Raw genomic sequence first — 27,924 nt, 5'->3', positions numbered from 1 at the left:
GTGCACATTCCTGGGCGCCTCGTCACTTCCCCTGCGCTGGCTGTCCTGGCGGCTCACCCAAGCGGACTCACTGAGCGACGCGGGCGGGCTATGACACCAGGGGCGCTGCTGCTGCTGCTGCTGGGGGCGTTGGGGGCGCCGTTCGCCCCGGGTAAGTCTGGGCCTCAAAGGGGCAGTGACAGGGCCAGAGGTCGTGGCCGGGCACCAGGGCTTCACTCAGTTCTCTCCTCCTCCAGCCCGCGGCTCGGAAGCGGAGGGCCGACTCCGCGAGAAACTTTTCTCGGGCTATGATAGCTCGGTGAGGCCGGCGCGGGAGGTGGGAGACCGCGTCGCGGTCAGCGTTGGTCTCAGCCTAGCGCAATTAATCAGCCTGGTGAGGGCGCACGCGGGGAGTTAAGGTCTGGCCCACTAGCCGGCTGGGGGGCGTGGCTTTAGGCAGGGCGGGACCCAGGGACCACTGGGGGCGGGGTCCGGGGCGAGGCCAGGCTGGGAGACTGACGGGCGGTTAGTAGAGATTGGGTCGAAATCGGACCAATGGACAAGCTGTGGGCGTGGCTGCTGGACGGGCCAGGATTGAGCCGGGCAGGATGATGAACGGGCCTGTGGGCGGATCTCAAAGTGGAGCTGGGGCCGATGGACAGGCCGGAGAGCGGACCTTGAGGCGGGGTCACAGGCTGGGGCGGACCTTGGTGCCGGACAGGGTCAATAAACAACAGCGGGCAGAGATTCACTCCGGCCGGGGCCGGGACTGGGACTGGTAAATGAACTGGCGGACTGTACGGCCAGCAGGAAGTTTACGAGATAGAGGCGGGGCTTAAACCAACGCAGCTTATAGGAGGTGGGGCTTGAACCCAAGAGGGTGCGACTCAGAAAAAGAGGGAAGTTTCCAGGGAGAGTTTACCCACCGAGCCCCTCATTTCTCTACACTGACATCATATCTACCCTTTAAACTTTTCCCTTCTAGAACGAGAAGGATGAGGAGATGAGCACAAAGGTCTACTTAGACCTGGTACGGACACCCCCGCAGGGTGGGAAAGGGCGGGCGTCCCGCTGCCTTTACAATTTTCTCGAATGTCCCGTCCCACCCAGTAAGATTTTTTTTTTTTTTTTTTTTGCATCACGACCTCAGAAAACACATTTATAACTGAAACAGAAGCTTCAGGAAACAATACCTATCTTTACTATGGGAGCTGCATTCCATGCGTTTTTCATTCTAAATTTTTTTTTTTTTTTAACACTGGTTTGGGGCCACTCATTTGATTCCGGACCTATGAAAAGGGTCGTTAACTGCAGTTTGAAAACCACTGTTTTAGAGGCTAGCGTGCAACCCCCTCGTTTTTACAGAAAGAAGAAATTGGGGCCCGATGAGAGGGAAGGGGAAATTAGTTGATAGGGTCCCAAAGAGTGCAGGTGGAGTCTTAAACAGAGCCCCGGCCTCCAGAACCACAGACCATGCCTGCGCGGCTCTCCTCCCTTGCACTCCCTGCCCGGGCTTCCTTCGCACATCCCAAGACTCCTTCCAGCCTCTAGCCCCAGACGGCCCCTCAGCCTCTGCTTCCCTAGGAGTGGACTGACTACAGGCTGAGCTGGGACCCTGAGGAGCACGAGGGCATCGATTCACTCCGCATCACTGCCGAATCCGTGTGGCTACCAGACGTGGTGCTCCTAAACAAGTAAGGATGTTCCCAAAGTCTGGGAGGTGGGGCAGGGCCTCTGGAGGGGTGCGGCCTCCGGAGGGAGGGGCCTGATCCCAGATGAGAAGATTCTTTCCCTGCAGCAATGACGGAAATTTTGATGTTGCTCTGGACATCAACGTCGTGGTGTCCTCCGACGGCTCCGTGCGCTGGCAGCCCCCGGGCGTCTATCGCAGCAGCTGCAGCATCCAGGTGTCCGGGCCCCACCTGGGAAGCTCAAGGCGCTCCTAGAAACCCTCACTCAGACATCCCTCCTTCATTATCCCCATGACCCTCACGTCTCCCTTACCCTTCTGATTTTCCGTTGAGTTTCATCTTCTCTGTCCACTTTCATTGACTTCCAGTCTTCCTCAGTGACCCCCCCCTCCATTGTCCATGACCTCCCCACATAACCTTCTTATTCCTCTGTGACTCCACTTCTCTGTGATCTTCCCCTGGTGGTCCCTATCTCCCTAGTGCCCCATATCCTCTGACCCCTGTCTGCCCTGTGACCTCCCCAACTCCCCCAGCCCTGACCAGCTCTCTGGCAGCTCTAGTGACTCTCCACTCCATCCAGGTCACCTACTTCCCCTTTGACTGGCAGAACTGCACCATGGTGTTCAGTTCCTATAGCTATGACAGCTCAGAAGTCAGCCTGCAGACTGGCTTGGGTCCCGATGGGCAGGAGCGGCAGGAAGTGCACATTCATGAAGGCACCTTCATTGGTGAGTGGGCATGGCTCCCATGTCCATGGGCTTTATGATTTCCAGTTTCTAACAGGCTGATAAATATACTCCATCAGTGAGTCCCTGTGGGTTCAGCGAGATAAGTATAACTGTCTATATTTTGTGGTTATGGAAATTGAGACTTGCTCATTTATTAGAGATGGGCTGTCCAGCCCAGGGACCATAGCTAGCCCCTTATTACATCAGTCCCCCCTGCTCTAGAATGTGGCAGAGAAAGCCATATCTGGGAATTCCCTGGCAGTCCAGTGGTTAGGACTCCACACTTTCACTGCTGAGGGCTCGGGTTCAGTCCCTCGTTGGGGAACTAAGATCCCACAAGCAGCGCAGTGGCGTGGTGAGGCAAAAAAAAAAAAAAAAGAAAAGAAAGAAAAGAAAGCCGTATCTGGCACCAACAAAGACAGGTTCCACATCTGTGTCACCTTCTCTTCTCCCCCCCACCCCCCAAGAGAATGGTCAATGGGAGATTATTCACAAGCCTTCTCGGCTAATCCAGCCTCCAGTGGATCCTAGGGGAGGGGGGGAAAGACGGCGTGAGGAAGTCACCTTCTACCTCATCATTCGCCGGAAGCCTCTCTTTTACCTGGTCAACGTCATTGCCCCATGCATCCTCATCACTCTTCTGGCCATCTTCGTCTTCTACCTGCCACCAGATGCAGGTAAGGGGGGAAGGGGCCCGGCACTCCTTCTTACCAATAGCTCAGCTTCTTCCTCTTCACCCATAATACAGGGAAGGTTCTGCCAACTCAAGCCTTCATGAACTGTGCTTCAGCAATCTCACCCAGGTTTTCCTTTCAGGAAGAGCCTTTGCCTCTGCATCCAGATTTCCCCTCCAACCTCAAGCTCTACCTCCCTTCTGCTGCTCACTTCTCCGCACCCAGTAACTTCTGAATTCTTCCCTTCAGAATCCTAGGGTCTCATCCTTGGAACTGCCACTCCTCTGACCAACAAACTCCCAGGCTTAGCTAACGCTTCCTTTCCCTTTCCCCATTCCTGGCATCCTCCCTCCCCCACTTGTCAAATGCCTACTAGTCCCTTAACCTCCTATCTCCCTTGGAAATAACAGCCAACATTTCTCTGGGAGACAGCACAATATGCTAACAGCGTAACCTTGGGCAAATTCCTTAATCTCTTAGTGTCCTAATCTGGAAATAGGACAGTCGTTGTCCCTCCCACATAGGACTATTTTGAGGATTAACTGAGTTAATAGAACTATGCCTGGTACTCTGTAAGCTTTGTGTAAGTGTAGGTATAGGCTTTTCTAATTTTGAGCACTTGCTATAAGATAATACAAATAATGTGTTACATATATTAACTCAGTTCTAATCTTTACAACTCTGTGAGGTAAGTACTGAATTGTCTTCCCATTTCACAGAGGGTAAGTGAGTTTAAGTCATTCACCTGACATTACACAGAGAGAGGCAGTGTTGCTATTCCAACCCTGGTTAGTACTAGTCTGATTCAGAGACTGATATCCTAAACTCTCGTATTCAAAACATGCTTTCCTGGGAGTTCCCTGGTGGCCTAGTGGTTAGGATTCCGGGCTTTCACTGCTGTGGCCTGAAAAACAAAACAAAACAAACAAAAAACACGCTTTCCTTCTCTCTGTAATCAAGCCCTCTCTCAGTCTAGGGAAGGAGAGTGATGCAGCTCTAGAACACACTTCCACATGTAACTTCTCCTTCTTCCTGGAGCAAGGCAAATCTTGGAACCCAATATTACAGGACTAAAGTAGAACAGACCATAAAAGTTATTTATTTCAATACTTTCCATGAAGTTTGCAGTGCCTGTTGTATGCCACAGTAATAACCAGCCACCTGGCATATTCTTATATACTTGGTTTCATTTTTAGATCCTTCGATTTGCTATATAGCTCCTGCTACAGGGGTTGGTCCATTCATTCATGCAACAATATTTGTTGAACATCTGTAATGTGCAAGGCACTGGGAATACATCAGTGAATAAAACAGACAAAAATCCCTGCTCTCATGGAGTTTATATTCTAGTGGGGGAGACAGTAAACATAATAAATAAACCCATTGGATAGTATATTATTATTTTTTAAATTAATTAATTAATTTATTTATTTAGGCTGCGTTGGGTCTTCGTTGCTGCGCGGGGGCTTTCTCTAGTTGTGGTGAACAGGGGCTACTCTTCGTTGCAGTGCACAGGCTTCTCACTGCGGTGGCTCCTCTTGTTGTGGAACACGGGATCTAGGCGCGCGGGCTTCAGTAGTTGTGGCACATGGGCTCAGTAGTTGTGGCTTGCGGGCTCTAGAGCGCAGGCTCAGTAGTTGTGGCGCACGGGCTTAGTTGCTCCGCGGTATGTGGGATCTTCCCGGACCAGGGCTCGAACCCGTGTCCCCTGCATTGGCAGGCGGATTCCTAACCACTGTGCCACCAGGGAAGTCCTAGATAGTATATTAGGAGAGGTCAATTCCTAAGAAGGAAGATGAAGTAGGAAAAGGGTTTGGGGAGGATGAGAATGGGGGTAGGGGTTGCAATTTATTTATTTATTTAAACAATTTTATTGAAATATAGTTGATTTACAATGTTGTGTTTCATTTCTGCTGTACGGCAAAGTGACTCAGTTATAGATATATATATTCTTTTTCATATTCTTTTCCGCTATGATTTATCACAGGGGTTGCAATTTAAAAATAGGATGGTCAGTGAATGCCTCACTAAAAAGGGAATGTTTGATCAATATTTGAACAAAGACTTGAAGGAAGTGAGAGAATGACCCTGGTAGATATCTGGGGGAAGAAATTACCAGGAGGAGTTAACAGTGAATGCAAAAGCTCTGAGGTGGCGTGTGCCTTGCATATTCAAGAAATAGCCAATGTAACTGAATGAAGTAAGCAAGAGAGAAAACAGTAGGAGATGTAGTCAGAGAGCTAATGGGAAGGCCTTGTAGACTTCAGTAAGGACTTTTATGCTAAAGGCGATGGGAAGCCACTGGAGTGATATGATCTGATTTACATTTTAACGGGATCAATCTGGCTGCTCTGTTGAGAACAGTCAGCAGGGGGGCAAAGGATGAAGCAAAGAGGAGGCCTTTGTAATAACTCAGATCTGAGGTAATGGTGGCTTGTACCAGGATGGTAGTGGTAGATGTGATAAGTCATCAGTTTCAGGATATATTTTGAAGGTAGAGCCAATAGGGTTTGGTATGGATTGGATATGGGATGAGAGAGAGGAGAGCTGAGAATGACTCAAAGGGATTTGGCCTGAGCCACAGGAAAGATCGAGTTGTCATTTATGAACTGGGGAAGACTATGTGGGGAGTCGGTGGTGAGGGAATTAAGTTTTGGACATGTTAAGTTCGAGATGTCTATTGGACACCCAAATGGAGAGGTTAAGTAGGCAGGTGGATACAAGTGTGGAATTTAGGGGAATCAGTCCAGGTTGGAGGTATAAATGTAGGAGTTATTTGCATGCAGTTGGCCCTTCCAAAAGCCTGTCCTTGAGTGGGCTGGAAACACGGTCACTGATTATGCCAGGGAGATTGCTTTCTGGCAAAGCCTAATCCTTCTGCCTTCCCCTCTGTCCCCCAAGGAGAGAAGATGGGGCTCTCGATCTTTGCTCTGCTGACCCTTACTGTGTTCCTGCTGCTGCTGGCAGACAAAGTGCCTGAGACCTCCCTGTCTGTCCCCATCATTATCAAATACCTCATGTTTACCATGGTCCTCGTCACCTTCTCAGTCATCCTTAGCGTCGTAGTCCTCAACCTGCACCATCGCTCACCCTACACCCACCAAATGCCCCTTTGGGTCCGTCAGGTAAGAAGATCTCCTCTCCAACCTGTGTTAACTCTCAATCCTAGTATTTGGCTTTTTGTCCAGGTATCGCTCCTCCCTCCCACCAACTTCAACCTTCCCTTTCACAGACCTGAGGGAGAACTACAACTCCTGGTAGAGTGTCAAAATGCCAAGGTCTTTGGGTGTTGAAATGTTGCCCAATTAATTTTATCCTCCCATCATTAACATTGAGTAGATCCCAGACTCTCTTCATCTATACTGCCCATCGTGGGTCCCAAGGAAGCATTCTCAGGGTTAGGTACTATCAGGGTGGAAGCCCTCAGAACTTTTCTTTCCAGTCAGGATGCCTCCTAACCCACTTAAGAACTCTTGGGCTGTGTAGTTGCATTTCATCCGTGGGATGCATGCACGCATGCGCAGGAATGGGCCCGTGCCGTGGGGGTGTTTGGCGGCTTCCCTTCTGGTCTGAAAGCATAAGAGCCCCCTCCAACACGCCTCTTCTTCTACTCTGCAGATCTTTATCCACAAACTCCCTCTGTATCTGGGTCTGAAGAGACCCAAGCCTGAGAGAGACCAGATACCGGAGCTACCTCCTATACCTCTCAGGGATTCTCCAGGAAGTGGCTGGGGTCGGGGAACAGATGAATATTTCATCCGCAAGCCACCAAATGATTTTCTCTTCCCCAAACCCAACAGGTAGTATCTACTCCCCATCGCCCACGTAGAAGGGAGAGGGAGAACTACAGTTCCCAGAAGACTGTGCGCAGGCAGGCGTCCTAAGCTCCCGGAGGATGTCGTGGTTGAGCATCATGGGAGTTGTAGTATCCCTTCTGTTGCCCACTTTGCGGGGAGGTTGGGACTAAAGCGTACGGGAATAGGAGGAATTGCGGAAGGCTAGAGAGGTCGCCGCTGTCAGAGAGAACCTGAAGGGCTCTCTCACGTTTTGAAACCTGGACGGGCGTTGGAGGAGGGAGTTGGGGCGGGGCCTAGAGCACCAGCGCAGGCCGTCTTTGCGCCCGGGTCGTGGCCAAACAGACTCGCCTCTTCCAGGTTCCAGCCTGAACTGTCTGCCCCGGACCTGCGGCGATTTATCGATGGTCCAAACCGGGCTGTGGGCCTGCCTCCCGAGCTACGGGAGGTCGTTTCCTCAATCAGCTACATCGCTCAACAGCTGCAGGAACAGGAGGACCACGACGCGGTGAGTCCGAAGAGGGTGGGCCAAGGCAAGGCCTGGGTGGCCTTGGCTCCACCCGCAAACTTAGGCTCCGCCCCCAGCACTCGATTTTATTTCTGATTGGACGTTTGCCTCACTTGGTCCCGCCCCCTGATTTCCGACTTGTTCTTTACTCACATCCGTCGCCCGCAGTTTCGCTCTCTGCTACTCTGCGGGCCCGCCCTTGTCTCAAAGCCGTGGTAGGAGGACCTGGGTGCGGTACAGAGCCTTGGGGCCGCCTTCCCTGGGGGTCTGGAGCTCAGGAACAGTTTCCTCTTCCTACCCCCAGCTGAAGGAGGACTGGCAGTTTGTGGCCATGGTGGTGGACCGCCTCTTCCTGTGGACCTTCATCATCTTCACGAGCGTCGGGACCCTCGTCATCTTTCTGGACGCCACGTACCACTTGCCCCCTCCCGACCCCTTTCCTTGAGGACGAGAGGGCCGAGACCGAGGTCCTCGGCCAGTTGAATTGAGAGTTAGTTTGATAGTACTCTCAAGCCCTATCCCTTTCTGCATCTTAACTCCTTCACTAGGAGTCCAATCCTCTCATCATTTCGTTTCTAGGGAGGAAGCCCAAGTGGGACTGGGCAGATGGGGGCCTTGGGCCCACCTGAAATGCACTATCCGCTTATTTACTCTTTGGCTTCTTGAAGAAGCTCCATTGGATATCCACACCTAGGTTGGCAATGAATGGAACAAAGAACAAGAACTAGCTTGTAAGCCTTCTGAGGGCAGGAACTATGTCTGTTCACTGTAATATCCCCAGCACCTAGCACAGATCCTAACCTATATAGCCGCTACCTCTGGTTGAATGAATAGGGAAATTTTTTTCTGTAAGGAAATACACTAATATTGCTTATATTTGCATGTTGGGACTAGTGGTCGTTTTTTCTTTGTTTTTACCTTTCTGTAGTTTATTGTATTTTGTAGTATGTATTATCTTTAGGATAAAAAAAGTTATTTCTAAAAGGATGCATTTGTAATGAGGATAAAAAAGCACACTGTAAGAACCTCAAGTTCCAGCTTTGGTGCTCAAACTTTGGACAAGCTAATAAACTGCTCTGTGCCTCAGTTTCCCCATCTGTAAAATGAAGCTAATAACAGTATCTGCTCCCTAGTCTGAGGATCATATGAGAAGATGAGAACAAAAGCATTATACAGTATACATCAGAGGTTACAAACTGGTGTGTTTTGTTTGGCCCATGTTGGCCAGCAGAATTTAAAATTTGAATTGGTTTGCTACTTTTAAAGTGTGGATATTTCACAGAGAAATTTGGATTTCTGGCTTCTCTTGAAACTTTTTAAGAACTACAGTAGGACCAGGTCTGATTCCCCTGTTGGCAGCAACCTGCTAAAGCTGATTAGTGGCTGCCCACTCTGGTCAAGGTATTTGTACCAGAATTCCTCAAAGGCCCCACCCACCTGACCACTCATTTTACTTGCCCATCCCTGCATAACACTAGACAAAATACAGGGGAGGGGAGGAGGGACAGGGAGTTGAAGCCCGTGGGAGGCCAGGAGTGGAACAAGAAAGGGTGTTGGTGTCTCTTATGGCCATCACACATTTTGTGCCTCAGTTTCCTTTCAGTTTGGAGAAAAGGCTTCATCTGGGAGATGAAGATCTTGTGCCCAGCAGGCTGTGTTAATATTTCTGCCTGGAGGTCAGAGCAAAGTCAGCTTGAGCCTAGTGGCTGCAGCAATTACAGTGAAGTACCTAGGGTCAACAGGCTCTCACACCTACTCAATTGCTGGAAGTTGTTGTCCTAAGAGGGAGAATAGGGCTACAACTTGTAGGGATCCCTGTGGGACAAGGTTAGCATGTCCCTGTCCAGCCAGACCCACCAGCCACGCCAATAATTGCACCTGGCATCCCACTGCGGAGCACAGTTCGTTTGTCTTGTTGGTTTATTGGCCTAGAGAGTTGGACACACACACAAATGCGGAGATAAATATTGGTCAGTTTCTCTAAATCTGGGTCCTCACTACGTATAGAGCTAGAGTCTGTAGAATTCTAAATCTTGCGTGCTGTGGCACAGAACCAGTGGCCTTTCCACTCCACCGTCACCCTTCTTCCCAGGGAACATGGGGAAAGAGGGCACAAACTGACAAGACTTGATAATTTTCAAAAGACAAAATTGCAAAATCCCAAATTTCCAACATGTGAAATTCACAATATTCAAGTTCCCCAACTCAGATACATGTATTTTAATCGCCATTTCGCCACAATCTCCTTTGTTGCCCAGAACCACCAAATTCTGGAAACTATTTTCCTAAATCATATTTTCAAAAAAATAAATGTCTACAGTCTCAGTTCTCCCAAAATGTCCATGGTTTTAGAATTTTGACCTGTTCTGAAATTCAAATTCCCTGTTCCATCCTCAACCCCTTCCATCTCTGTGCCTTTTTGCCTCAGAGGAGTGCAGGTTAAGGATATAGGGGGACTGTTAACGCATCTGCCCCCTGCCTCCAAGGCCTTCCTCAGTCTCTCTTGTGGTTCCGCTGTGTATATATATATATATATTTTATATATATAATTTGTGTGTAGATATATATGTATTCTTTATTATGTACTTTTTTTCGCAGTTTTTCTAAAGTGCCAGAAACAAGATTTGTGGGAATTTTTTTAGTGATTTTTTTTTTTTTTTTTTTTTTTTTTGCATTTTTCCCCGTTTTAAACTTTTCTCCCCCTTAAAAATTGGAACTCGGTATGGTACATTCAGTAGGAAACTCTTCACTCGGACTGTGGCCAAGACCAAGAAAAGTGCAAAGAGACAGAGGAGGAGTGAAGGAGCGACACTCCTCCGTGGTTAACATTCAGGGAGCCTGTCGAAAACCTCCCCTTTCCATATGCTGGGAGGGCGAGAAGAGGCAGGAGGATGCTCCTGTCCCTCCCCCCAAACCCCCTCCCTCCAAAAGCCATGATCTTGCCCTTTCAGCATCAGTTGAGAGGGCAGCCATCTTGGCCCAAAAAAACAGTAGCTGAGAAAAAGGCTGCCATTTTGATGACAACTTTTCCCCTTTTTAAACTGCACTCCTCTAATTCCCATTTTTCAAATTTGCTCCCCCAAACTGGCTCTCCCCTCGTGAGCTGTTTTTTTTTGGGGGGGGGGGAGGTGGGTGGATGGAAAATGTTCATCCAATCACAGAGTGGGGAGGCCCAGTTATCAAAGAGAATTAGGAGCAAACATTTCTTCAACTCCCCCACTGGAAGGAAACATAGGGACCCCTGACCAGGGTTAACTAGTGCAAATTAGGGATTAGGGACTTATAAGGTCCCTGTACCCCATCCCTAGGCTGGGATCTTTGGGTGTGGGGAACTGAGTCAAAGATGGGGTGTAAGGTGCTATTTTGCAGGGAAAGTTGGTGGGGATACCCCAAAGCCCACCAAAGGAGTAGGATGGTTCCCCAAAAACCATCTGGAGTGATTGGTGAGGGAAGTGATACTGGGGGAAAAAGCGGGTTAAGGTAGGGATGGGAGGTCATGTGCAAATCTTGGGCTTACCCACCCATCCAACCCCCATCCATTTTTCTGGCTATTTGGTCTAGTCTGGGAGAAACCATCGGGAAAAAAAAAGGGAGAAAGTAGATTCCCTTCCCCATCCCATATAGAGCTCCTCCCTCCTGGCCCCCAAATCTGGTTTAGCCCAGAAGAGGCCATATGTAGAGGCAGGAAGAGGTGCAATCTACCCACCTCTTTTGCCTTGGAAGAGTCTGGGGCTCACTAGATTTGAGGGTCAAAGTAGGGCTGAGATTGGTGCTGCCCTGGGCTGGGAAAGTACTCAGCCATGGAACAGATAGGTAGCCCTCCCCCCAGCACCTCCTTGACCTGGATGGGAGAGGCCATCTCCAGAGTCTAGGAGTATAAGGAGGAATATGGAAGATCCAAAGGCGTGGAAGCCAAGGAAGGGATGGCATCTTAATGTGAAGGAAACGAGCACAGAAACCCACCCTCGGGAAGAATGGAATCCAAAGCCACACTCCCAGGTGGGCAAGTGTCAGGTATCACAATGGTCTGGTCCAGGCCCTGGGCCACAAAGGATGGAATGTGCTGGGAAGCATCTGGGCAAGGGCTTAGAGAAAGCTTCAGAACGAGGGGGGAACATTAGGTGAGAGAGATGGTTTCCCCCTAGGTTTACGAATCAGGGGGGCGGGTTAGACATTCAGAGCTGGTGGGGGCTATGAGTAGAGATTCATTTAAGTATATTGCTCAGTTGCCCCAAGGGCTGGAGAAGGGATGGGAGCTGGCCCTGCCCCTCACGGAGGCCATTCCCTGGAGGAGAACTGAGAGGGGAACCACCAAAGATCCCTTCCCAGGTGGTGGGAAAACTACAATCTCACACAAAGCAGCCTGACCCCTGAGCTCCAGAGGCCCCCAAGTCCCTGCACAAGAGTGTGGAGGGGCTCCCAAGGGGCAGGGAGGCCAGGGAGCTGGTAGTGGCGGGGGTTCAGGGAGGGTGGCATCTGGTGAAAGGGGGGATCTGGGCCCAGAGCTCACCCCACATCTCCCTTCTGGGTTCTTTCAACCCCTGCCCTTTCCCCTTCTCCCTTAGGGGGGACTGGTGGAGGGAGAGTTGGGGGCGGTGGAGTTGGGGGGGTAGGGGGTGCTGCTTGAGGATTGACTGCGTAGCCAAAGACCCCTGGTAGGAAGGGAAGGGCCCCCCCACCCTTCTCATCAGGTAGGACCATGTTAAGAGCAACTGGGAGAGCGGCCAAGTTGCTGAAGTTGTAAGGGTAGGCGGCAAGAAGCTGGGGCCCATAGACGAGTGGGTAGGGCTCAGGGTAGAAGGTGACTTTGGCAGCCCCCATCCCCTCCATCCGGTCCCCCCGCCCAGCCCCCACTGGCCCCTCGCTCCCAGCTTTTCCCCTGCCACTGCCAGATTCCCGGCCGCTCCCGATCAGAGCCAGTGGAAATTCCTGCACAGGTGGGTATGCATAGGTACCCCCTCCTGCCACCACTGAGGGCTCCTCCCCCCCTGAGATGACAGGGTCCTGGAGCGAGGCGGTTTTGGAAGCTTCCTCAGCAGCAGCGCTCCCGCCACCCGCCTCCCCGCTGGATGAGGAGACTTGCATCTCTTGGGGAGCCTCCTCCTTGACGTCCCCGGCTCGGGTGCCAGCGCAGCCCTTGGAGTAGGCAATGACAGGCGTGGGGGTACCCCCGGGCCGCTCGGCAGCATGCCTCTGCCCGTGGCGGCTCAGGGCGGCTGCCGTCTTGCACACCTTGGCGCAGTGAGGGCAGGCGAAGCGGGTGGAAGGCTTCCGTCCAGCCCGGGAGTTGTGGGAGCCCCCGCCGTGGGCCTCCTGGTGCTTGCGCAGCTTCCTCAGGGTGGCAAACGTCTGGGCACAGTCCCCGCAGCGGTGCCTCCGCTCGCCACGGGCACGCCCTGCGGGGCTCTCGGCCGCCGGGGTCTCCTCCCAGCTCCTCCGTTCCAGCTTCTGTCTCCAGCGAGGCGGCCGGCGGCCTCTGGGCATCCCGCCGCCCCCGCTGCTGCCCGGGCCTGCGGCTCCAGCCTTGCGCTTGGGCTTGTACGAGTAGTAGGGCCTCCAGAGCTGGTCCTCCCCGCCAGCCTTCGATTCCTCCTCCTCCTCCTCTTCCTCCTCCTCCTCCTCCTCGTCCTCTTCTTCCTCCTCCTCCTCGCTCTCCTCCATCTCCTCTCCGCTCAGCTCCCCAGGACGCAGGTCAGTTTCTGAGATGCGGCGCTTGACAATAGCCTCCTCACCGATTCGTACAGTGATCTGACACAGTGGAGGTGGAGCCTGCAGCTGAGAGGGACCCCCGCCCCCGCCAAGCCCACCAGCTGGCTTGGCCGTGTAGGTCAGAGTCCTTGTGGCCCGTGGGTTCCGGCCCTTGGCCTCCTCCGTGGCTGTGGCTGGGCTGCCGGCTGGGGCTGGGCTGGCTGGGGCGGCTGCAGGCACGGGGGGAGGAGGTGGGTACTCACGTTTTTTGGGGGGCCGTGGCGGAGCAGTGTAAGTGATGACTGAGGCGGCTTGGGCCCCCCCTGTGCTGGCCGGCCCACTCCCTGCTCCACCACTGCTGCTACCCCCATGCACAATGACAGAGGGAGCTGGGTGGGCAAAAGTGATGACAGACGGTGGGGGGCCAGGCTCTGGGGCAGGTGGGGGTCCGGGTGGTGGGCTGGCCGGCATTGCCGCAGGGGCCGGAGTGTTGAGGCTCGGAGAAAGGGGGGCCTCGGGGGCTCCCTGGCTGTAGGTCTTGTAGGGCCGCTTGGCCGCCCGCATGGGGAGCAGGCGGTACAGCTTGAGGGTATTGAGCTTGGGCTTATAGCCTCCATTGGGCGTCTTCTCACTGGCTAGGAGGCCCGGGCTAATGCCATGGAAGGCTCGCTGGTGGGTCTTCAGGTTATAGTAGGTGACAAAGGTCTCCCAGCAGAAGATGCACTGGTACCTGGGCCAGGACAGCATGGAACAGGGCAGGGACAGAGCCAGTTGAGCCAGGGGCCCTGAAGCTAGGGCCTCAGCTTCCCACGTCCTCTCCTGCCTCCACTCAGACCTTGAACTGCCCCAGCCATTTGCTCACCCTCCTTTCAGGCTGCTTGTCTCACCCTGCCAGCCTCAGAAAGGACACCAGTCCCAGTACAGTGCCCCCCACTGGCTATGAGATGCCAGGCCTCAGCTGTTCCGTCTGTGAACTGGGAATAATCACACACCTTGCCTAACTCCCAAAGCCTTCTTCTGAAGCTCACATGACAGAATGGGGAAATGTCTTATGAACAGGGGTACATTACAACCGTTGGTGGACATGCCTGAGCTCCCCATAGTCCTGTCCCATGAGGCAACTTTCTCTTCCTCGGTCTTTTCCACATCACCAAGCCAGGACATGACACCTGGAGGTGCTAATAAACATCAGCGGAAGGAAACGGGGCTGAAGGGAGGCAGAAGGGTGAGTGATGGAGAGCAGGTGAGCAGGGGCTAGTGGGTGAGCAGGCGTCTCAGGATGACTTTCTAGGCCCCATGCTCTGCCCATTCTCTCCCTTGTCCCTGTGATCCCTGAGTGGACAAGGTCCCATGTGACCCCTCCACCCCCACCCCAACCAGTCCCTGGCCATGCAGGCCACTCACCTGCGCTCCCCGGTGTGCCACACCTCGTGCTTGGTACGGTACTCAGCCAGGGCGAACACCTTCTCACAGTAGCGGCAGGGGTACTTCCTCCGCCACGAGTGTACATTGCTGTGCCGCTTCAGGCTGGACAGGGTCACGTAGGAACGCTCACAGGCCGCGCACACGTACAGCACGTGGCCGCCCACCACCTTCACCACGTGCTCGGGACCACCTCGGAAGCCCACTGGTGGGGGCAGGGCTGAGGCGTCCACTCCTGAAGGGCCACTGGGGCCAGAGCCCCCGGCTCCCAGCCCTGCAGACCCCCGAGTGCTGGCCCCCCTACGACACTGTGCCTCATGGGTCTGCAGCCGCTTGGGATGGATGAAGCTTTTCCCACATCGGGGGCAGGGGAGGGGCCGCCGGGGCAGGGGGGGCTGTGAGTCAGGGGCCTGGGCCTCAGCCCTGTCACCCTCCCACTCCCCGGCTGGCCTAGGCCCAGGCCCGAAGTTGTCTTCTTCAGGCTGTGAGGTGGCCATGGGGGCTGGGGCAGGAGGTACCCAGGCATCACCTCCCTCCCCCAGGCCCTGCAGGCGGGAGATGCCCAGACGCCGCCCCAGAGCGCCGATCTCTGCCACGGCTGCCCCGTCCCCTCCACCACCAGGTAGTGCCAGCCGGGCACTGTAGATGAAATTAAGGACATCAGAGAAGGCAGCTGCTGGGACCCCTGGCAGCTCCAGGACCCGGGGTGGGGATGAAGCGGGAGGTGAGGGTGGAGGGGGAGAGGAGGAGGAAGAGGAGGAGGAGGAAGAGGAGGAGGAGGAGGAGGAGGAAGAGGAGGAGGAGGAAGAAGCTGTGGTGGAGGCAGGGTTGGGGGCAGAGCCCCCAGTAATTGGTGGGAGGGGCAGTGGGGCTGAAGCGAGCAGGGCCTCTCTGAAGAAGGGACTAGAAGCAGCCAGGACGCTGCGGTGAGCAGGGAACTTGGTGTCTCCGGCTATGAGGGTGACGTCACAGAAGAGGCCACGGAGCCGCTGCTCATTGAGCTGGCGCAGGACGGCGGGGGCATGGGACGGGTCTGTCACCTCTGCTGGGGGGGGCATGGCGCCAGCCTAGATGGAGGAGAAGAGGCCAGGGGAGGATCTCAGAGGCTGGGCAGAGGGCAGGGGCCTCTAAAATCAGAGGTGAGCTGGGAGGGGGTTGGAGGCTGTTGGCCAGAGACTGGTGGAAGGCTGACTGACTTCTGGTCACAGAAGTGAGGGGTTAACCTTAGCCACCCCACGTCCGGCCAGCATCCAACGCCCGCATGTCAAACATCGGGGGCTGGAAGAGGCCAGGAATACCTCAGGTCTTGAAGAAGGTCAGGGGTCAAGATTTCCAAGTCACAGACTAGCGAGGTAAGCAATGGACACCTCTCCCCCACTGGGAGGGGGAGGAAGGCCCCACAGCCGCTGCTGACCATTTCTCAGGACTCCCCGGCCTGGACAACACGGCTGCTTTGCTGGCCTGCTGCCTCAGGCCCAGTCTCCCTCGGGGCAGACCTCTCGCACCACCTCACCTGAGAGCACAGCCAACATGGAGCAGAGCGGGGGTGGCTCAGCGAGTCCCTTCTGCCGGGCCTCTTCCCTCTGTGGGGAAACAGAAACCGCGTCCTCAGGAAGGGAACCGGGCGGGAGGGGACCTGGGAGGAGGGCGGTGGCGCAGCGTGCAGGGCCAACGAGGCCCGGGCTGCTCTGCAGACCCTGACCCTCCTGGGAGCCCGACAGGTTATTTGCTGAGCTGCCTCCAGTTGGACCTAGGAGTTCACACAAATTATTGCAAAGCCTTGTGCTGCTGGTCCCCAGAAGTACAGGAACAAGATAATTTGCATATTCCCAATTTGCCTCCAAACAATCCAGGAGCATAGTTCAATCCCGTAGGTCCAGGGAAGCACGCTGGATCACTCTCAAGTCCCTTTGGCCCAATATTCCGGGGCTCAAAGGAAATCAAAGATTTGCATGTTGTCTTTCACTATAATAGTCTCATTTACATATCAAAATAGATTTGTTTGAGCTTTTTCATTGGACCAAGCTGCTAGATACTCAAATTAGCAGAGAACCTCTTCACATTAAATCTCAGAGGGGGTTTCTGGCCTAGGTGCCAGGTGACCGCTGAAGACCACGAACTCTTGCACACGCGCCAGCTTGCTCCAATCTCTGAAGGGCACTAAAAGGCCACCAGACCGGAAGTGAGGAAGCTTGGGTCCCACTCCTTATTCTGAGAGCTGGTGGCTTTGGGACTTTGGCTTAAAAAGGGGGGTGGGGGGCTTCCCTGGTGGCGCAGTGGTTGAGAATCTGCCTGCCAATGCAGGGGACACGGGTTCGAGCCCTGGTCTGGGAAGATCCCACATGCCGCGGAGCAACTGGGCCCGTGAGCCACAACTACTGAGCCTGCGCGTCTGGAGCCTGTGCTCCGCCACAAGAGAGGCCACGATAGTGAGAGGCCCGCGCACTGCGATGAAGAATGGCCCCTGCTTGCCGCAACTAGAGAAAGCCCTAGCACAGAAACGAAGACCCAACATAGCAATCAATCAATCAATCAATAAATAAATCTTTAAAAAAAAAAAAAAAAAAGGGGGGGTGGGGAACACAACCCCTATCTCACTCTTGCTGGGAGGCTCATCCAAAAGGAATAGCAGGCAGCCCAAATGTGAGCTGTGGTGGTCACTGCCCAGAAAGCACCTCACAGCCTCGGCTTTGGGGGCTAATTTTTCAGGTGAAGATCTCAATTCCAGAGCCATAGAGTAACTTAGCCAAAGACACACAGAGCTGGTCATAACAGGTGGGGCCTGTTCACAGACCCAGGCCTCTTGACCTGAGAGCAGAGCTCTCGGCCCCTCTCATCCACCTTCCATGAAGCCTGGGAGCCCTCTCCTTGCGCACGCCCTGCCCTGGGCCACACACGACCTCCGAGGTGTCCTGCGTCAGGAGTTCCTCATACAATTCCCACCCCCCAGAAAACGCTCTCTTCCCATTTATTACTCATACTATCTGGACTAAGATGCCTTCCCTCCACAGCCCATTTCATGTTCCCAAAAGACTGCTCTGAGTCCTGTCCTGGAGGAGGAGGAGGGTGGTAAACAGGGGTGATATTCAAAAGTTCTAACAGCCCCGACTGCCAGGCACACACCTAGGTCAAGTGCTTCCCCATAAGTTGCTGGATTGCAGGTGGGTCAGGAATCCAGGGGACGGGGCCCCGTTCGCGGTCTGGTGTTCAGTTCTGTAAAATGGGGAAAGAGAGCAAGGCCTCCCACTCCCTTCTGTGACAGCCACCAGCTGACAGGGACCCCCAAGAGTCGATGCTTTACTTGTATTACCTCATTTGTTCCTCATCACTACCCTAAAAGGTAGCAGTTAGCTTCTTGACTTTAAAGTGACAGGCTGAGGCTCGGAAATGCTAGGTAGCTGCCCAAGGATATATGACCAGTTAGTAGCAGGGCTGGGATCTGATCCCAGGAAGTTTGGCTCAAAAGCCTGCGTTCTTGACTATATCACATCAGGATGAAGGACACGTTTACAGCTGTGATACTGTGATATAACAAGAAATAAAGTTGACCCTTGAACAACACAGGTTTGAACTGCACAGGTCCACTTACACGTGGATTTTTTTCAATGGTAAATATGACAGTACTACACGATCCGAGGTTGGCTGAATCCGAGGATGCGGAACCTTGGATACGGAGGCCCGATTGTAAGGCTATACTTGGATTTTCCACTGCGTGGAGGGTCTGCGCCCCTAACCCGCACACTGTTTGAGAGTCAACTGTAATATATTTGGTCTTTGTCCCCATTGCTGACACAGAGCTCCTAAAACTCTTGTAATTTCCCAAGTGATAGGGGTGCTAGGGGCATCTTATTCTAACATTTGGTCTTTGAGCCCAGTTCTTGACATCAAGCTCCTAAACTCCTTGGAATTTCCTGGGTGATACGAGTGTCTCTTGTTCTAATGAGGCGACTCTTGGTGGGATCCCAGATGGGGGCTGGTCACCAGAAAGACCAAGCCATGATTAGAAGTTTGGAACTTTCAGCCCCAGTCCCCCACTGCCTCTGGGGAGAGAAGAGGGCCTGGAGACTCAGTTCATAATCGATCATGCCTATGTGATGAGGCCTCCATAAAAGTCCCCGAACTATGGGGTTCAGAGAGCTTCTGGTTGCTAAACACATCCCCATGGCGAGATGGTAGTGCGCCCCAACTTTGTGGAGACAGAAGCTCCTGTACTCAGGACCCTTCCAGACCTCGCCCTCCATACCTCTTCATTTGGCTCGTATCATATCCTTTATTATATAATAAACCAATAAATGTAAGTATTTCCCTCAGTTCTATAAGCCATCCTAGCAAATTATCAAGTCTGAGGACGGGGTCGTGAGAAAGCCCGATGTCTTGACGGTCAGTCAGAAGTACAGGCGGTCTGAAGAATTCCCTGGTGGTTCAGTGGTTAGGACTCTGTGCTGCCACTGCAGGGGTCACGGGTTCAATCCCTGGTCAGGGAACTAAGATCCCACAGGCCGCACGGCACGGCCAAAAAAATAAATAAAATAAAATAAAAATAAAAGCTCTTTTTTAAAAAAAAACTACAGGAGGTCTGGGCTTGCAAACTGGTATCTGAAGTGGGGGCAGTCTTGTGGGACTGAGCCCTTAACCTCTGGGATCTGATGCTATCTCCAGGCAGACAGTATCGGAATTGAACTGAATTGTAGGACACCCAGCTAGTGTCAGAGAACTGGTCAGTGTGGGGAGAAAGACGCACACATTTCGTGTCAGAAGTGTCATGAGTTGAGTGTATAGGAAAACAGTTATGTTTTTCTTTCAACAGCACCCACTAGGGCCGCCACCAGCCCATCTAGGATCTTTGTGAAAATTGGAGGAAGGGGAAAAAAAATAGAGGAAAGGCCTCTTCCTCCATAAGGTAGCAGCCCTGCACAGCAAAGCTTGATTCCGGCCCCCACTCACCCCCTTGGCCAGGCCTGCCCAACTGCAGAGCCATATGGGCTTGGTGCCTACTGAGGCATGGCTGTGTGCTGACTGCCAAGATATTTGGACAAGGCCTATCAAGGCTTTTTAGAACCACAGAGGTCCAAGGCTGGCCTGGCCCTTGGAGATCATCTAGAACCATCATCATCATGGTACTTGGAGCTGCCATTGATGAGAAAAATATTATGTGCCAAATCCAGTGCTAAGCATTTTATCTGCATCATCTCAACACTCAAAAGGACCACAGTGAGGCAGGGGCTAGTGTCAACCCCATTGTACAGATGAGGAAACTGAGGCTTTAAATACTCAAGACACTTCACTTGCAGGTAGAGAGAACGTAGTGACGGGGTGATTTGCCCCTGGTCTCACTGCTAACCAAGCTGGGTTTGGACCCTGCTCTCCTGAGTTCAACTGCCCCACCAGTGGCCACTGCCCTGCAAGGGTTTATGGGAGGTGGAGAAGACACTAGTTATGGGACCCTGGGCAAGTTACTTAACCTCTTTGTATGTCAGTTTCCTTGTCGATGAGGTGGGGATAATGAGAAGCGCCCACTACATAGGGTTGTAAAGAATAAACGAGCTGATGACTGGCAGTACGTAGAAGAGTGCCTGCCATGCAGCAAATGCTCAGGAAGTGCTATAGCTCTTATTATCATCTTGGAACTCAGTCCCGGAAAATGGTGGGGGGAAGTGGTGAAGAAAAAGGGGCAGAAATCAGGCTTCAGGGTAGGTTTGATGGCTCTGTGGTTTTTAGTTTGTTTTTACCATTTCTCTACTCTTAACTGGCTGTGTGATCTTAGAGGTGTGACTGAGGTGCGGATCTGAGGGCTGCCACCAGATACACTCCACCTCTTGCTGTTCCCTCTGCCTGGAATGTTCTTTCCTCAGGTAGCCTCATGCCTTGCTGCCCCACCTCCTTTAAGCCTTGACTCAAAAGTCACCTTCCCCCAAGGCCCTCCCTGGCCGCCCCATACCTCCCCAAACTCCCTATCCCTCTCCCCTACTTTATTTTCCTCCTTGGCATTTAGTAAGACATACTGTTCATTCGTCGCCAGACTGCAAGCTCCAGGGGAGGGAGAGATTTCTGTCTGCTTTGTTCACTGCTACCCCCAGTGCTTAGAACAGTGCCTGACACATAGTGGGAGATCAAAAACATTTTGGGTAAATGAATGAACCTGCTTTCTTAAAGTCGTCCTGGAGTGTGTCCACCTTCAGGAAGGACGCCATCCTCAGTCCTGGACTGACTTGGCCAGGAGCTGGGGGTGGCGAGCGTAACTTGACCACTTCCAGGGTGCTCACGCTTTGCCTGATTTACCTCCAGGGCTTTACACGCGTTGCCTCATTTAATGGTTTCCTCAGCCACCCAAAGTTGGCATTTATATTATCCCAATTTTACAGATGAGGAAACTGAGGCTCACAGAGGGATTTACCTTGCTCAAGGTCACACAGCTTGTGAGCAGCAGAGTCAAAATTCAAATCCAGGCCTGTGTGAACCCAGATGCAGGGTCCTTCCCTCTGCCATACCGCCGGGGCCAGCGGGCTGCCGAAATCACCATGCAAGGTCTCACGTGCTAAATGGTAACTGTGTCACGTCTGACTCCACCCTTTCCCTCACTCTCCACATCCAGCAGCCACTGAGTCTGGTCAAATCTGCAACCCAGTTTTTTTTGTTTTTTGTTTTCTTTTTTGGCCATGCTGTGCGGCTTAGGGGATTTTAGTTTCCCAACCAGGGATCAAACCCAGGCCCTCAGCAGTGAGAGCGCGGAGTCCTAACCACTGGACTGCCAGGGAATTCCCTGCGGCCCAGCTTGGGAATGGCTCTGGAAACCTTCCCTCTAACCTGCCTCTGGCCCCCAAACTAGCTCAGGGCCTTGTTAACACTCTCATGGTCCAAGGCCATGGCCTCCCAGCTAGTTCCCTGCTTCTGGTCTTAGCTTCCACCATCCAGCCTTCCTCTCACTGAGGATCAACCGGCCCCGAAGCAGGTCAGGTGGCATCACTCCTGGGCTCAGAAACCTTCTCGGGTCTCCACTCCAGAATAAAGCTCAAATTCCTCAGCCGAGCATTTGAGTCTAATTCCCATCTTCCTCTCTATTCTTGCGTTGCATGAGTCTCCCCTTAAGCACACGCTGTGCTCTCCATCCTCAGCTGTCCCACACCTCCATGCCCTCGCCCATGCTGGTTCTCCTGCTAGAAATACAACCTTCCCCCAGCCTCTTCCCCAAATCCCTCCAAAATGTTAAGATCTACCTCAAATGCCATCTCCCTCTTGGCCCTCCCTGACCCTCAGGACAAGAACAATCTCTCCTTCACCCGGTTCATCAACGTTTTGTGCTCCTGTGGCCAGTATCCAGGATGCTAGGTTCTTCCTCCCAGGCTGAGACTCCCTGAGTCACTGTCTAAACACACCAGTCTTCTGAAATGGATTGGTGCAGGTGTTAAGTTCTGCAGAAATTGGGCAGAAGTGTGTGTGTGTTTGGCGGGGGTGGTGCACAGGGAGGCCCACAGAAAGCTTCAAAAGGGCACTAGAGGACACATATAAAGAGCACATGATCTGGAATCAGACTGGCTGGGTTCAAATCCAGCTTTACTTCTTACTAGCTAAGTGGCTTTGGGCAAATTACTTCTCTGGGCCGCGGCTGGCTCATTTGAAAAAGGGAGGTAATTAGAACTCCTACTTCCATGCGGCGTTGGGAGGACTAAATGAGTGACCATACGTAAAAGCACTGAGGACAGTGCCTGGTCACAGTGTTAAATAAGTGTTTACTGTTGTTATTAACCAAGCCCCAGGAAGGGGCTCAGTGCTGGCAGAGGGCTGACAGTGGCTGGCACAGGCATAGTCCCCAGACTGTAGCTACTTTCCAGGTACGTTTTCCATGTGCTACCTACCTACAGCCCTGTTGGAAGATGGACAGGGCAGGTGATTAGCCCCATTTTAAAGATGAGGAACTGAGGCTCACTTAGGGAAGGTGCCAGCGAGGAAGTGGTAGGGCCCGAATTCCTCAGTTCTAGTCTAGGCCTCCTTGCCCTCCACCAGGCCGTGGTGCACCTGTTGTGCAGGCCTGACATAGCAGCCAGCATGCCCCCGTGCAGGGGGGCCTGGCCGTAGTGTCCTCCCTGCCCCCATGCACACGCACCCTCCCCGCCAGGACAGGCGCAGACCACAGCGGTATGTACACTTGGAACACACACACACACACACACACATCTACAGAAGGGCCTGGGCCCCAAAGGTGAGGAAAACCTGTTCTGAGGAATCTGCCTAGCGAGCAAATTCCATTCCCAGACCCTTCCACAGTCGCAGGAGGGGCCCAGTGTGCGTCACAGAAGAGACAGAAAAGCAGAGATCCCTGCAAGGGGGGCAGAGAGAGGGTTGAAACAGGAGGAGGAGACTGAAAACTTCATGTTTCTTTTTTCCATTTCAGTGACAAGAGTCACACCCGGCCTTTACATAAACATGGCCAAGGAGCCGCTCCGTCCAAGTTGAGTTTCCTCGCAGCCGCCAGGCCTCTCCACCCGGTGACCCTGACGCGCTGGGCGGGCCGGCGAGGGGCTAGCACCAGACCCTGCACAGACTAGCTGGGCTGCCCGACAACACCCAGGCCTCCCGCCGGCTGCCCTTGCTCTGCCCCATGTTTATCTCCCCGCCTTCTTCATAACATATCCCCACAGCAGCCCCACACGGCCACTCCAACACGCAGAGGCAGGCATGCACACACAGCTCGCGGCTGATCTCTGGAGGCCGAGGCCCACACGGCCCTGGTCACGCCATCGCCCTCCCCACAAGTGTTTTCTGACGAGCTCGCTTCCCAGCCCAACAGCACAGATGGGCTCCCACAAACGACGTCACAAAAGAATCCCGTAGGGAATGTTGCAAACACACAACCTTCCCCTCGCTCGGCTGCCCCCGATCCCATAAACACAACCTGCATGTTCCACCCAGGGACCCTCACACTGGTGCCAGCCACCCCACGGGTACCTGAGACACACCCTGGGGCTTCTCACTTCCTGCAGGACCCGCGGGACCTGAGTTCTAGACATGCACCACCCTGTGCCCTCCCTCCCCCGTGCCACCTGATCGTCACATGGACCCAAGAACCCATCCAGCGGGCCATCCTCTCCGAGACTGGACCACACCTCAGCAGGGCCGCATGAACGGGACCGGACCCGACACCTTCCCACTCAGACTCAAGGGTACACAACTGCCCCCTCCAGCTGGGCACACAACACCCTGCACTCTGGCGCCCTCCACAGCACTTACCCCTCGCCAGCTACGCAGAAAACAACAGTTCCCAAATAGTTCATATGTGCAGCGCCAGACACATATGTGCAAGAAAACACACGCCGCTGTAAAACATAAAACCCCACACCTAACAAACTCCGCAGGTACTGTGCCCGGCTTCAAATGCGGACCTGTCAACCAAAGCCACAGGGCCACATCTTGTAATTCTGTCCCACAACACTGGACCCCCTCCATCTGGCTTTCTGTCCCCATGGCCCGGGAGGGCCCTGCAGGACCCCTGGCTGCCACACCAGCCAACAGTGGTGACCAGGAGAGGTTTACCTTGCCCCACAACACAGCAGGAGACACACAAGCTCCAGGACTCACAGCCACAACCCTGCCCCGACGGCGCGGCGGCTCCGGGTCGCCTGCTCGTCCTGCGCACCCCGCACACCCCAACTCTGGGGAGCTCGGCGGCCCACCCCTCCCCCCCCCCCCACGCCTGGCTCCTACGCCATCGCCCTCCCAGCGGCTTGCAGCGCCGGCCCGGGCTCACACCCGCCCCGCCCCACCCCAACGTGCCCCACGGGGGGAGGGGGACACTGGGCTGCAGAATTAACCCTTCAAGCCGGCAATGAGCGCGGCCCTTTCCACGGCCCCAGGCGATCGCGCCCCCCCGGCCGCCGCTGGGTCGGACGCCGTACCCGGGCTCCCTTAGTCGCCCCTCCAGCGCCGTGCGCGCCTGGAGGCGGGGCCAGATTCAGCCCCCGACCCCTGAGCCCCCAGGTCAACCCCAAGGGGGAGCGGTCGCGGCGCGGGGCGCGGCTCGGGCCCCCGCGGCACCGGGCAGCGGGGAGGGGGCCCGGCTGTTGGCTCCGGTCCGCCCTGGCCCTGCCCGGTTCGCCCTGGGGCCCACCTGACTGTGATGGCGCCGCGTCCGCCAGGCCCGGCTCATCACCGTGGCCGCCCCCGGCCGCTCCGGTTTCGCCCGCCTCCAGCTCCGGCTCCGGCTCCGGCCCCGGCCCCCCCAGCGCCCGGCCCCGGCCCGGCCCCGCCGCCGCCGCCGCCGCCGCCGCCGCTGACATCATCGGCTCCCCCCGCCCCGGTCCTACCCCCACCCCCACCCCCGGAAACAGTACCCCCCCAGCGCCGCCGCCGCCGCCGCCGCCGCCGCCGAGAGGAGGCTGGCGCAGCGCAGCCGGCACAGACACCAGGCTCCGGGCTCGGGCTCGGGCTCGGGGCGAGCGCGCCCGACGGCCTGCGCCCGGACCGATCCCAGGAAGGGAACGGCGCCACGCAGGGCGGCCGGACGGGTGGGCACCGAGCTAGGCTCGGGCCTGGCTGCAGTAGCAGCGGCGCGGGGCCGCACGACCACCCACTCCCTGGGAAGGGGTTATCTCCCCCCCCCGCCCACTGCACGCCCTTCACTCAGTGGTGCACACCGCCCAGAGCACGCACACCCTCTCCGCAGACACACAACGTGGCAGGCTCACAATCAGGCCCAATGGGACCCGCAGACCCAGGCTCAACACACTCAAAGGGGCAGCCCTGGAGAAACACACACACAAACACACACACACACTCCCTCTCCAGAAATGCACAGGGACCCCCCCCCGCCCCCCCAGGCCGCGAGCTGGGAACGCCCCAGCCCTACAGAGCAGGTACACGTAAATGGCTACCAGCGCAGATGAACACGCAGCTTGCTATTTTGTTCCCACCGGCAGAAATATCCACATCTATATGCTCTGCGTAAATGCAGAGGACTTGGTGTGGACCTCCTGGGACAGCACCAACACCACCAGGTGGAAGCACACAGAGGAGAAACACATTCCTGAAACTCCAGAGGGACAGTCCCAGAGACTCCTCCCAGGTGTTCAAAAATTCAAAACTCAGGAGAAAGAGGAGCTGGCCCTCAGAGGTCCTTTCCATAAAACCTTTCTGAAATCGGGCAAGACATAAATAAACAAATTAACTAAAAACCGAAGATGTCTCATCACAGAGGTAGGTGAAAAGAGGAAAAAAAGAATCAGACAGACTTTGGAGTCACAAAAATGTAAAGCAAGCAGAGTTGGAAACAATGAGAAAATAGGCCCACCCCCACCTCAGGGAGGTTCCAAGGAAGAACTCCACCAGCCCTCCAACCAGCTCACAATGGCTGGAGCTCTGAAGGGCCCAGGGCCCCTGAGCCAGGAGGAGAGGAGGAAGTCCAAGGAAAGATGGTGAGTGTGGGGCGCAGGGGAGCACAGCCCCCTTCCCTGTAGCTCCTGGCTGCTCCCTTCCCCCTCCTTCTCTAAAACTTCCCAGCTTTCCTAGACACCCACAAGCGAAATTCATAATGGTGTTCCCAGATGTCCCTGGAACCTGTGACATCACACAGACACACAGCATCTGAGGTCGCCTCCCCTTCCTCAAACCAACAGAGCATCCCTGGGTCCTCTTCTTCTCCTCCCGGGAACAACTTACCCAGAGAAACACGATGCTCCAGGACCGCTCACTCCCGGCTTCCTGCTTTAGAGGCTCCAGGCCCACACTGTACCACCTCATCCATCTTTCAGGCCCTTTCTAGCTCCCAAGAGTTCCTCGGCAAGACAGCCTGCCCTTCTACTGCCCTACAGGGTCCCAGAACCCGGCCTGGCATTCGCCTTACCCCAGGTCCCCTGGACTATGGCTGCCCTAATGCCCGAGCTCCTTTCTCCCTAACAGGCTGGCTGTCACCCCTACTTCAACGTGCCCGACTTCACCCAGCCATCACCGCCCTCCACTCCGTCCAGCCTCCCCTCGCACCAGCGCTGCAGGCCCTCTGATGTCACCAAGGGCCTGCTCGTGGCCCTGCTGGGTGGGGGCCTGCCCGCTGGCTTCGTGGGCCCCTTCTCCCGTATGGCTTACCAGGCTTCCCACTTACCCTCGCTGGAGCTGCTCATCTGTCGATGCCTCTTCCACCTCCCTATTGCCCTGCTGCTTAAACTGCATGGTGACCCCCTCTTGGGACCTCCCGATGTCCGGGGCCGGGCCTGCCTCCACGCCCTGCTCAACGTCCTCAGCATCGGATGCGCCTACAGCGCGGTTCAGGTGGTGCCCGCTGGCAACGCTGCCACCGTCCGCAAAGGTTCTTCCACCGTCTGCTCTGCTCTCCTCGCTCTCTGCCTCGAGAGCCAGCGTCTCAGCGGCTATGACTGGTGTGGCTTGTTGGGCAGCACCCTGGGACTCATCATCATTGTGGGACCTGGACTAGGGACACTGCAGGAGGGGACCACAGGCCTCTACACTGCCCTGGGCTATGTGCTCGCTTTCCTGGGTGGCCTGGCGCTGTCGCTGGGCCTCCTGGTGTACCGCTCCCTGGACTTCCCCTCCTGCCTACTGACAGTGGCCTTCCTGTTTGGCTTGGTGGGGCTGGTGGGCTCCGTGCCAGGCCTCTTTCTGCTGCAGACCCCCGTGTTGCCCAACGATCCTCTGAGTTGGAGCTGTGTGGGGGCAGTGGGGATCCTCGCCCTGGTCTCCTTTGTGTGTGTGAGTTATGCGGTCACCAAGGCCCACCCCGCCCTGGTGTGCGCCGTCCTGCACTCTGAGGTGGTGGTGGCTCTGATGCTGCAGTATTATGTGCTCTATGAGACCGTGGCACCTTCTGACATCATGGGGGCAGGGGTCGTGTTGGGCAGCATTGCCATCATCACCGCCCAGAACCTCAGCTGTGAGAGGGAAGGGCAGGTGGAGGAGTGAGATCGAACTTGAGAGCCTGGGGGTGGGGGGGCGGGACTGGGTAAATAGAAGGAAAAACTGGAATACAAACATAAGAGAACAAGTGACTGGAAAAGAACTGGTGTGGGAGAGTGACACCCCTTGGAGTCAAGGGTGAATTGGGGACTTGCTGGAGAGGGACTGCCTAGAAGACTGCCTGGAAGACCTGGAACAAGCCTGGAGAGCAGCATATTTGGAGTCTAGGCTGGGGCTCGAAGGGAGGTCTGAGGAGCAGATCAAAGCGGCTGAGGCAGGCAGGCCATGAGCCACCGGGAGGATTTTTCCCTCAGCGGCAGAGAGAAAAGCCTTGGGGCTGGAGTGTCTGGGGCTTTCAGGCAAACAGAGCAAGCAGCTGCGGTGGGGGAAGGGAGTGTGTTTTCTTTCCCTGAGCGATGGTTTCCCTTCCTCGTGGTTATGCCTCCCCACCTTGGGGTGGTGACGTGATATTGACATCAAACAAGGATCACTCTGAATGTGGCTGTGCAGTTGGTGTTGTCTCTGCTTTGGAAGGACAGTGCA

At 54.8% G+C, this 27,924-nt stretch overlaps 3 protein-coding genes across 8 annotated transcripts; 2 read left to right on the top strand and 1 right to left on the bottom strand.

The window, feature by feature from the left end:
* Positions 1-50: 50 nt before the first annotated feature.
* On the top strand, positions 51-8,250 carry CHRNB1 (cholinergic receptor nicotinic beta 1 subunit). Of its 3 annotated transcripts, none has more exons than XM_061176568.1 (11): positions 51-151; positions 237-373; positions 965-1,009; positions 1,564-1,673; positions 1,778-1,886; positions 2,251-2,398; positions 2,866-3,075; positions 5,974-6,197; positions 6,873-6,943; positions 7,227-7,374; positions 7,679-8,250. In XM_061176568.1, the coding sequence occupies exons 1-11, from the start codon at positions 91-93 to the stop codon at positions 7,817-7,819; spliced, it is 1,404 nt and encodes a 467-aa protein (XP_061032551.1). In that variant the 5' UTR covers positions 51-90; the 3' UTR covers positions 7,820-8,250. The 3 variants fall into 3 exon arrangements, with proteins under 3 accessions (XP_061032551.1, XP_061032550.1, XP_061032552.1); XM_061176567.1 differs by lacking the exon at positions 6,873-6,943 and adding an exon at positions 6,691-6,872; XM_061176569.1 differs by lacking the exons at positions 51-151; positions 237-373; positions 6,873-6,943 and adding exons at positions 730-838; positions 6,691-6,872.
* Positions 8,251-9,270: 1,020 nt separating this feature from the next.
* ZBTB4 (zinc finger and BTB domain containing 4) lies at positions 9,271-25,446 on the bottom strand. 4 transcript variants are annotated; one of them, XM_061176564.1, is made up of 5 exons: positions 25,350-25,446; positions 17,608-17,697; positions 15,998-16,067; positions 14,467-15,551; positions 9,271-13,792 (listed from the first exon to the last, which is right to left on the bottom strand). In XM_061176564.1, exons 4-5 carry the CDS (start codon positions 15,540-15,542, stop codon positions 11,881-11,883), a joined length of 2,988 nt encoding a protein of 995 aa, XP_061032547.1. In that variant the 5' UTR covers positions 15,543-15,551; positions 15,998-16,067; positions 17,608-17,697; positions 25,350-25,446; the 3' UTR covers positions 9,271-11,880. The 4 variants fall into 4 exon arrangements, with proteins under 4 accessions (XP_061032547.1, XP_061032548.1, XP_061032546.1 ...); XM_061176565.1 differs by lacking the exon at positions 17,608-17,697 and having other exon boundaries at positions 25,350-25,444; XM_061176563.1 differs by lacking the exons at positions 17,608-17,697; positions 25,350-25,446 and adding an exon at positions 24,587-24,710.
* Positions 23,942-27,387, top strand: SLC35G6 (solute carrier family 35 member G6). The gene is made up of 6 exons (XM_061176859.1): positions 23,942-24,093; positions 24,200-24,248; positions 24,333-24,548; positions 24,615-24,685; positions 24,818-25,016; positions 26,374-27,387. The coding sequence occupies exons 1-6, from the start codon at positions 23,942-23,944 to the stop codon at positions 27,385-27,387; spliced, it is 1,701 nt and encodes a 566-aa protein (XP_061032842.1).
* Positions 27,388-27,924: the final 537 nt, after the last annotated feature.

Source organism: Eubalaena glacialis, chromosome 19, assembly GCF_028564815.1.
Source record: "Eubalaena glacialis isolate mEubGla1 chromosome 19, mEubGla1.1.hap2.+ XY, whole genome shotgun sequence".
NCBI lineage: Eukaryota > Metazoa > Chordata > Mammalia > Artiodactyla > Balaenidae > Eubalaena > Eubalaena glacialis.
Note: the sequence above shows the minus strand (reverse complement) of the source record. Positions and strands in the feature narration are given on the sequence as shown.

Excerpts from the sequence above, each read along its gene's own strand:
- SLC35G6 (XM_061176859.1), top strand. The coding sequence starts at position 23,942 with ATGGCCCGGGAGGGCCCTGCAGGACCCCTGGCTGCCACACCAGCCAAC. Across the intron at positions 24,249-24,332 it reads CCGCCCCGCCCCACCCCAAC|GCGATCGCGCCCCCCCGGCC; the intron begins GTGCCCCACGGG and ends CCACGGCCCCAG. Across the intron at positions 24,686-24,817 it reads CAGCTCCGGCTCCGGCTCCG|CGCCGCCGCCGCCGCCGCCG; the intron begins GCCCCGGCCCCC and ends GTACCCCCCCAG.
- CHRNB1 (XM_061176567.1), top strand. The coding sequence starts at position 91 with ATGACACCAGGGGCGCTGCTGCTGCTGCTGCTGGGGGCGTTGGGGGCG. Across the intron at positions 374-964 it reads TAGCGCAATTAATCAGCCTG|AACGAGAAGGATGAGGAGAT; the intron begins GTGAGGGCGCAC and ends TTTCCCTTCTAG. Across the intron at positions 1,674-1,777 it reads GACGTGGTGCTCCTAAACAA|CAATGACGGAAATTTTGATG; the intron begins GTAAGGATGTTC and ends CTTTCCCTGCAG.
- ZBTB4 (XM_061176564.1), bottom strand. The coding sequence starts at position 15,542 with ATGCCCCCCCCAGCAGAGGTGACAGACCCGTCCCATGCCCCCGCCGTC. Across the intron at positions 13,793-14,466 it reads TGGCACACCGGGGAGCGCAG|GTACCAGTGCATCTTCTGCT; the intron begins GTGAGTGGCCTG and ends GTCCTGGCCCAG.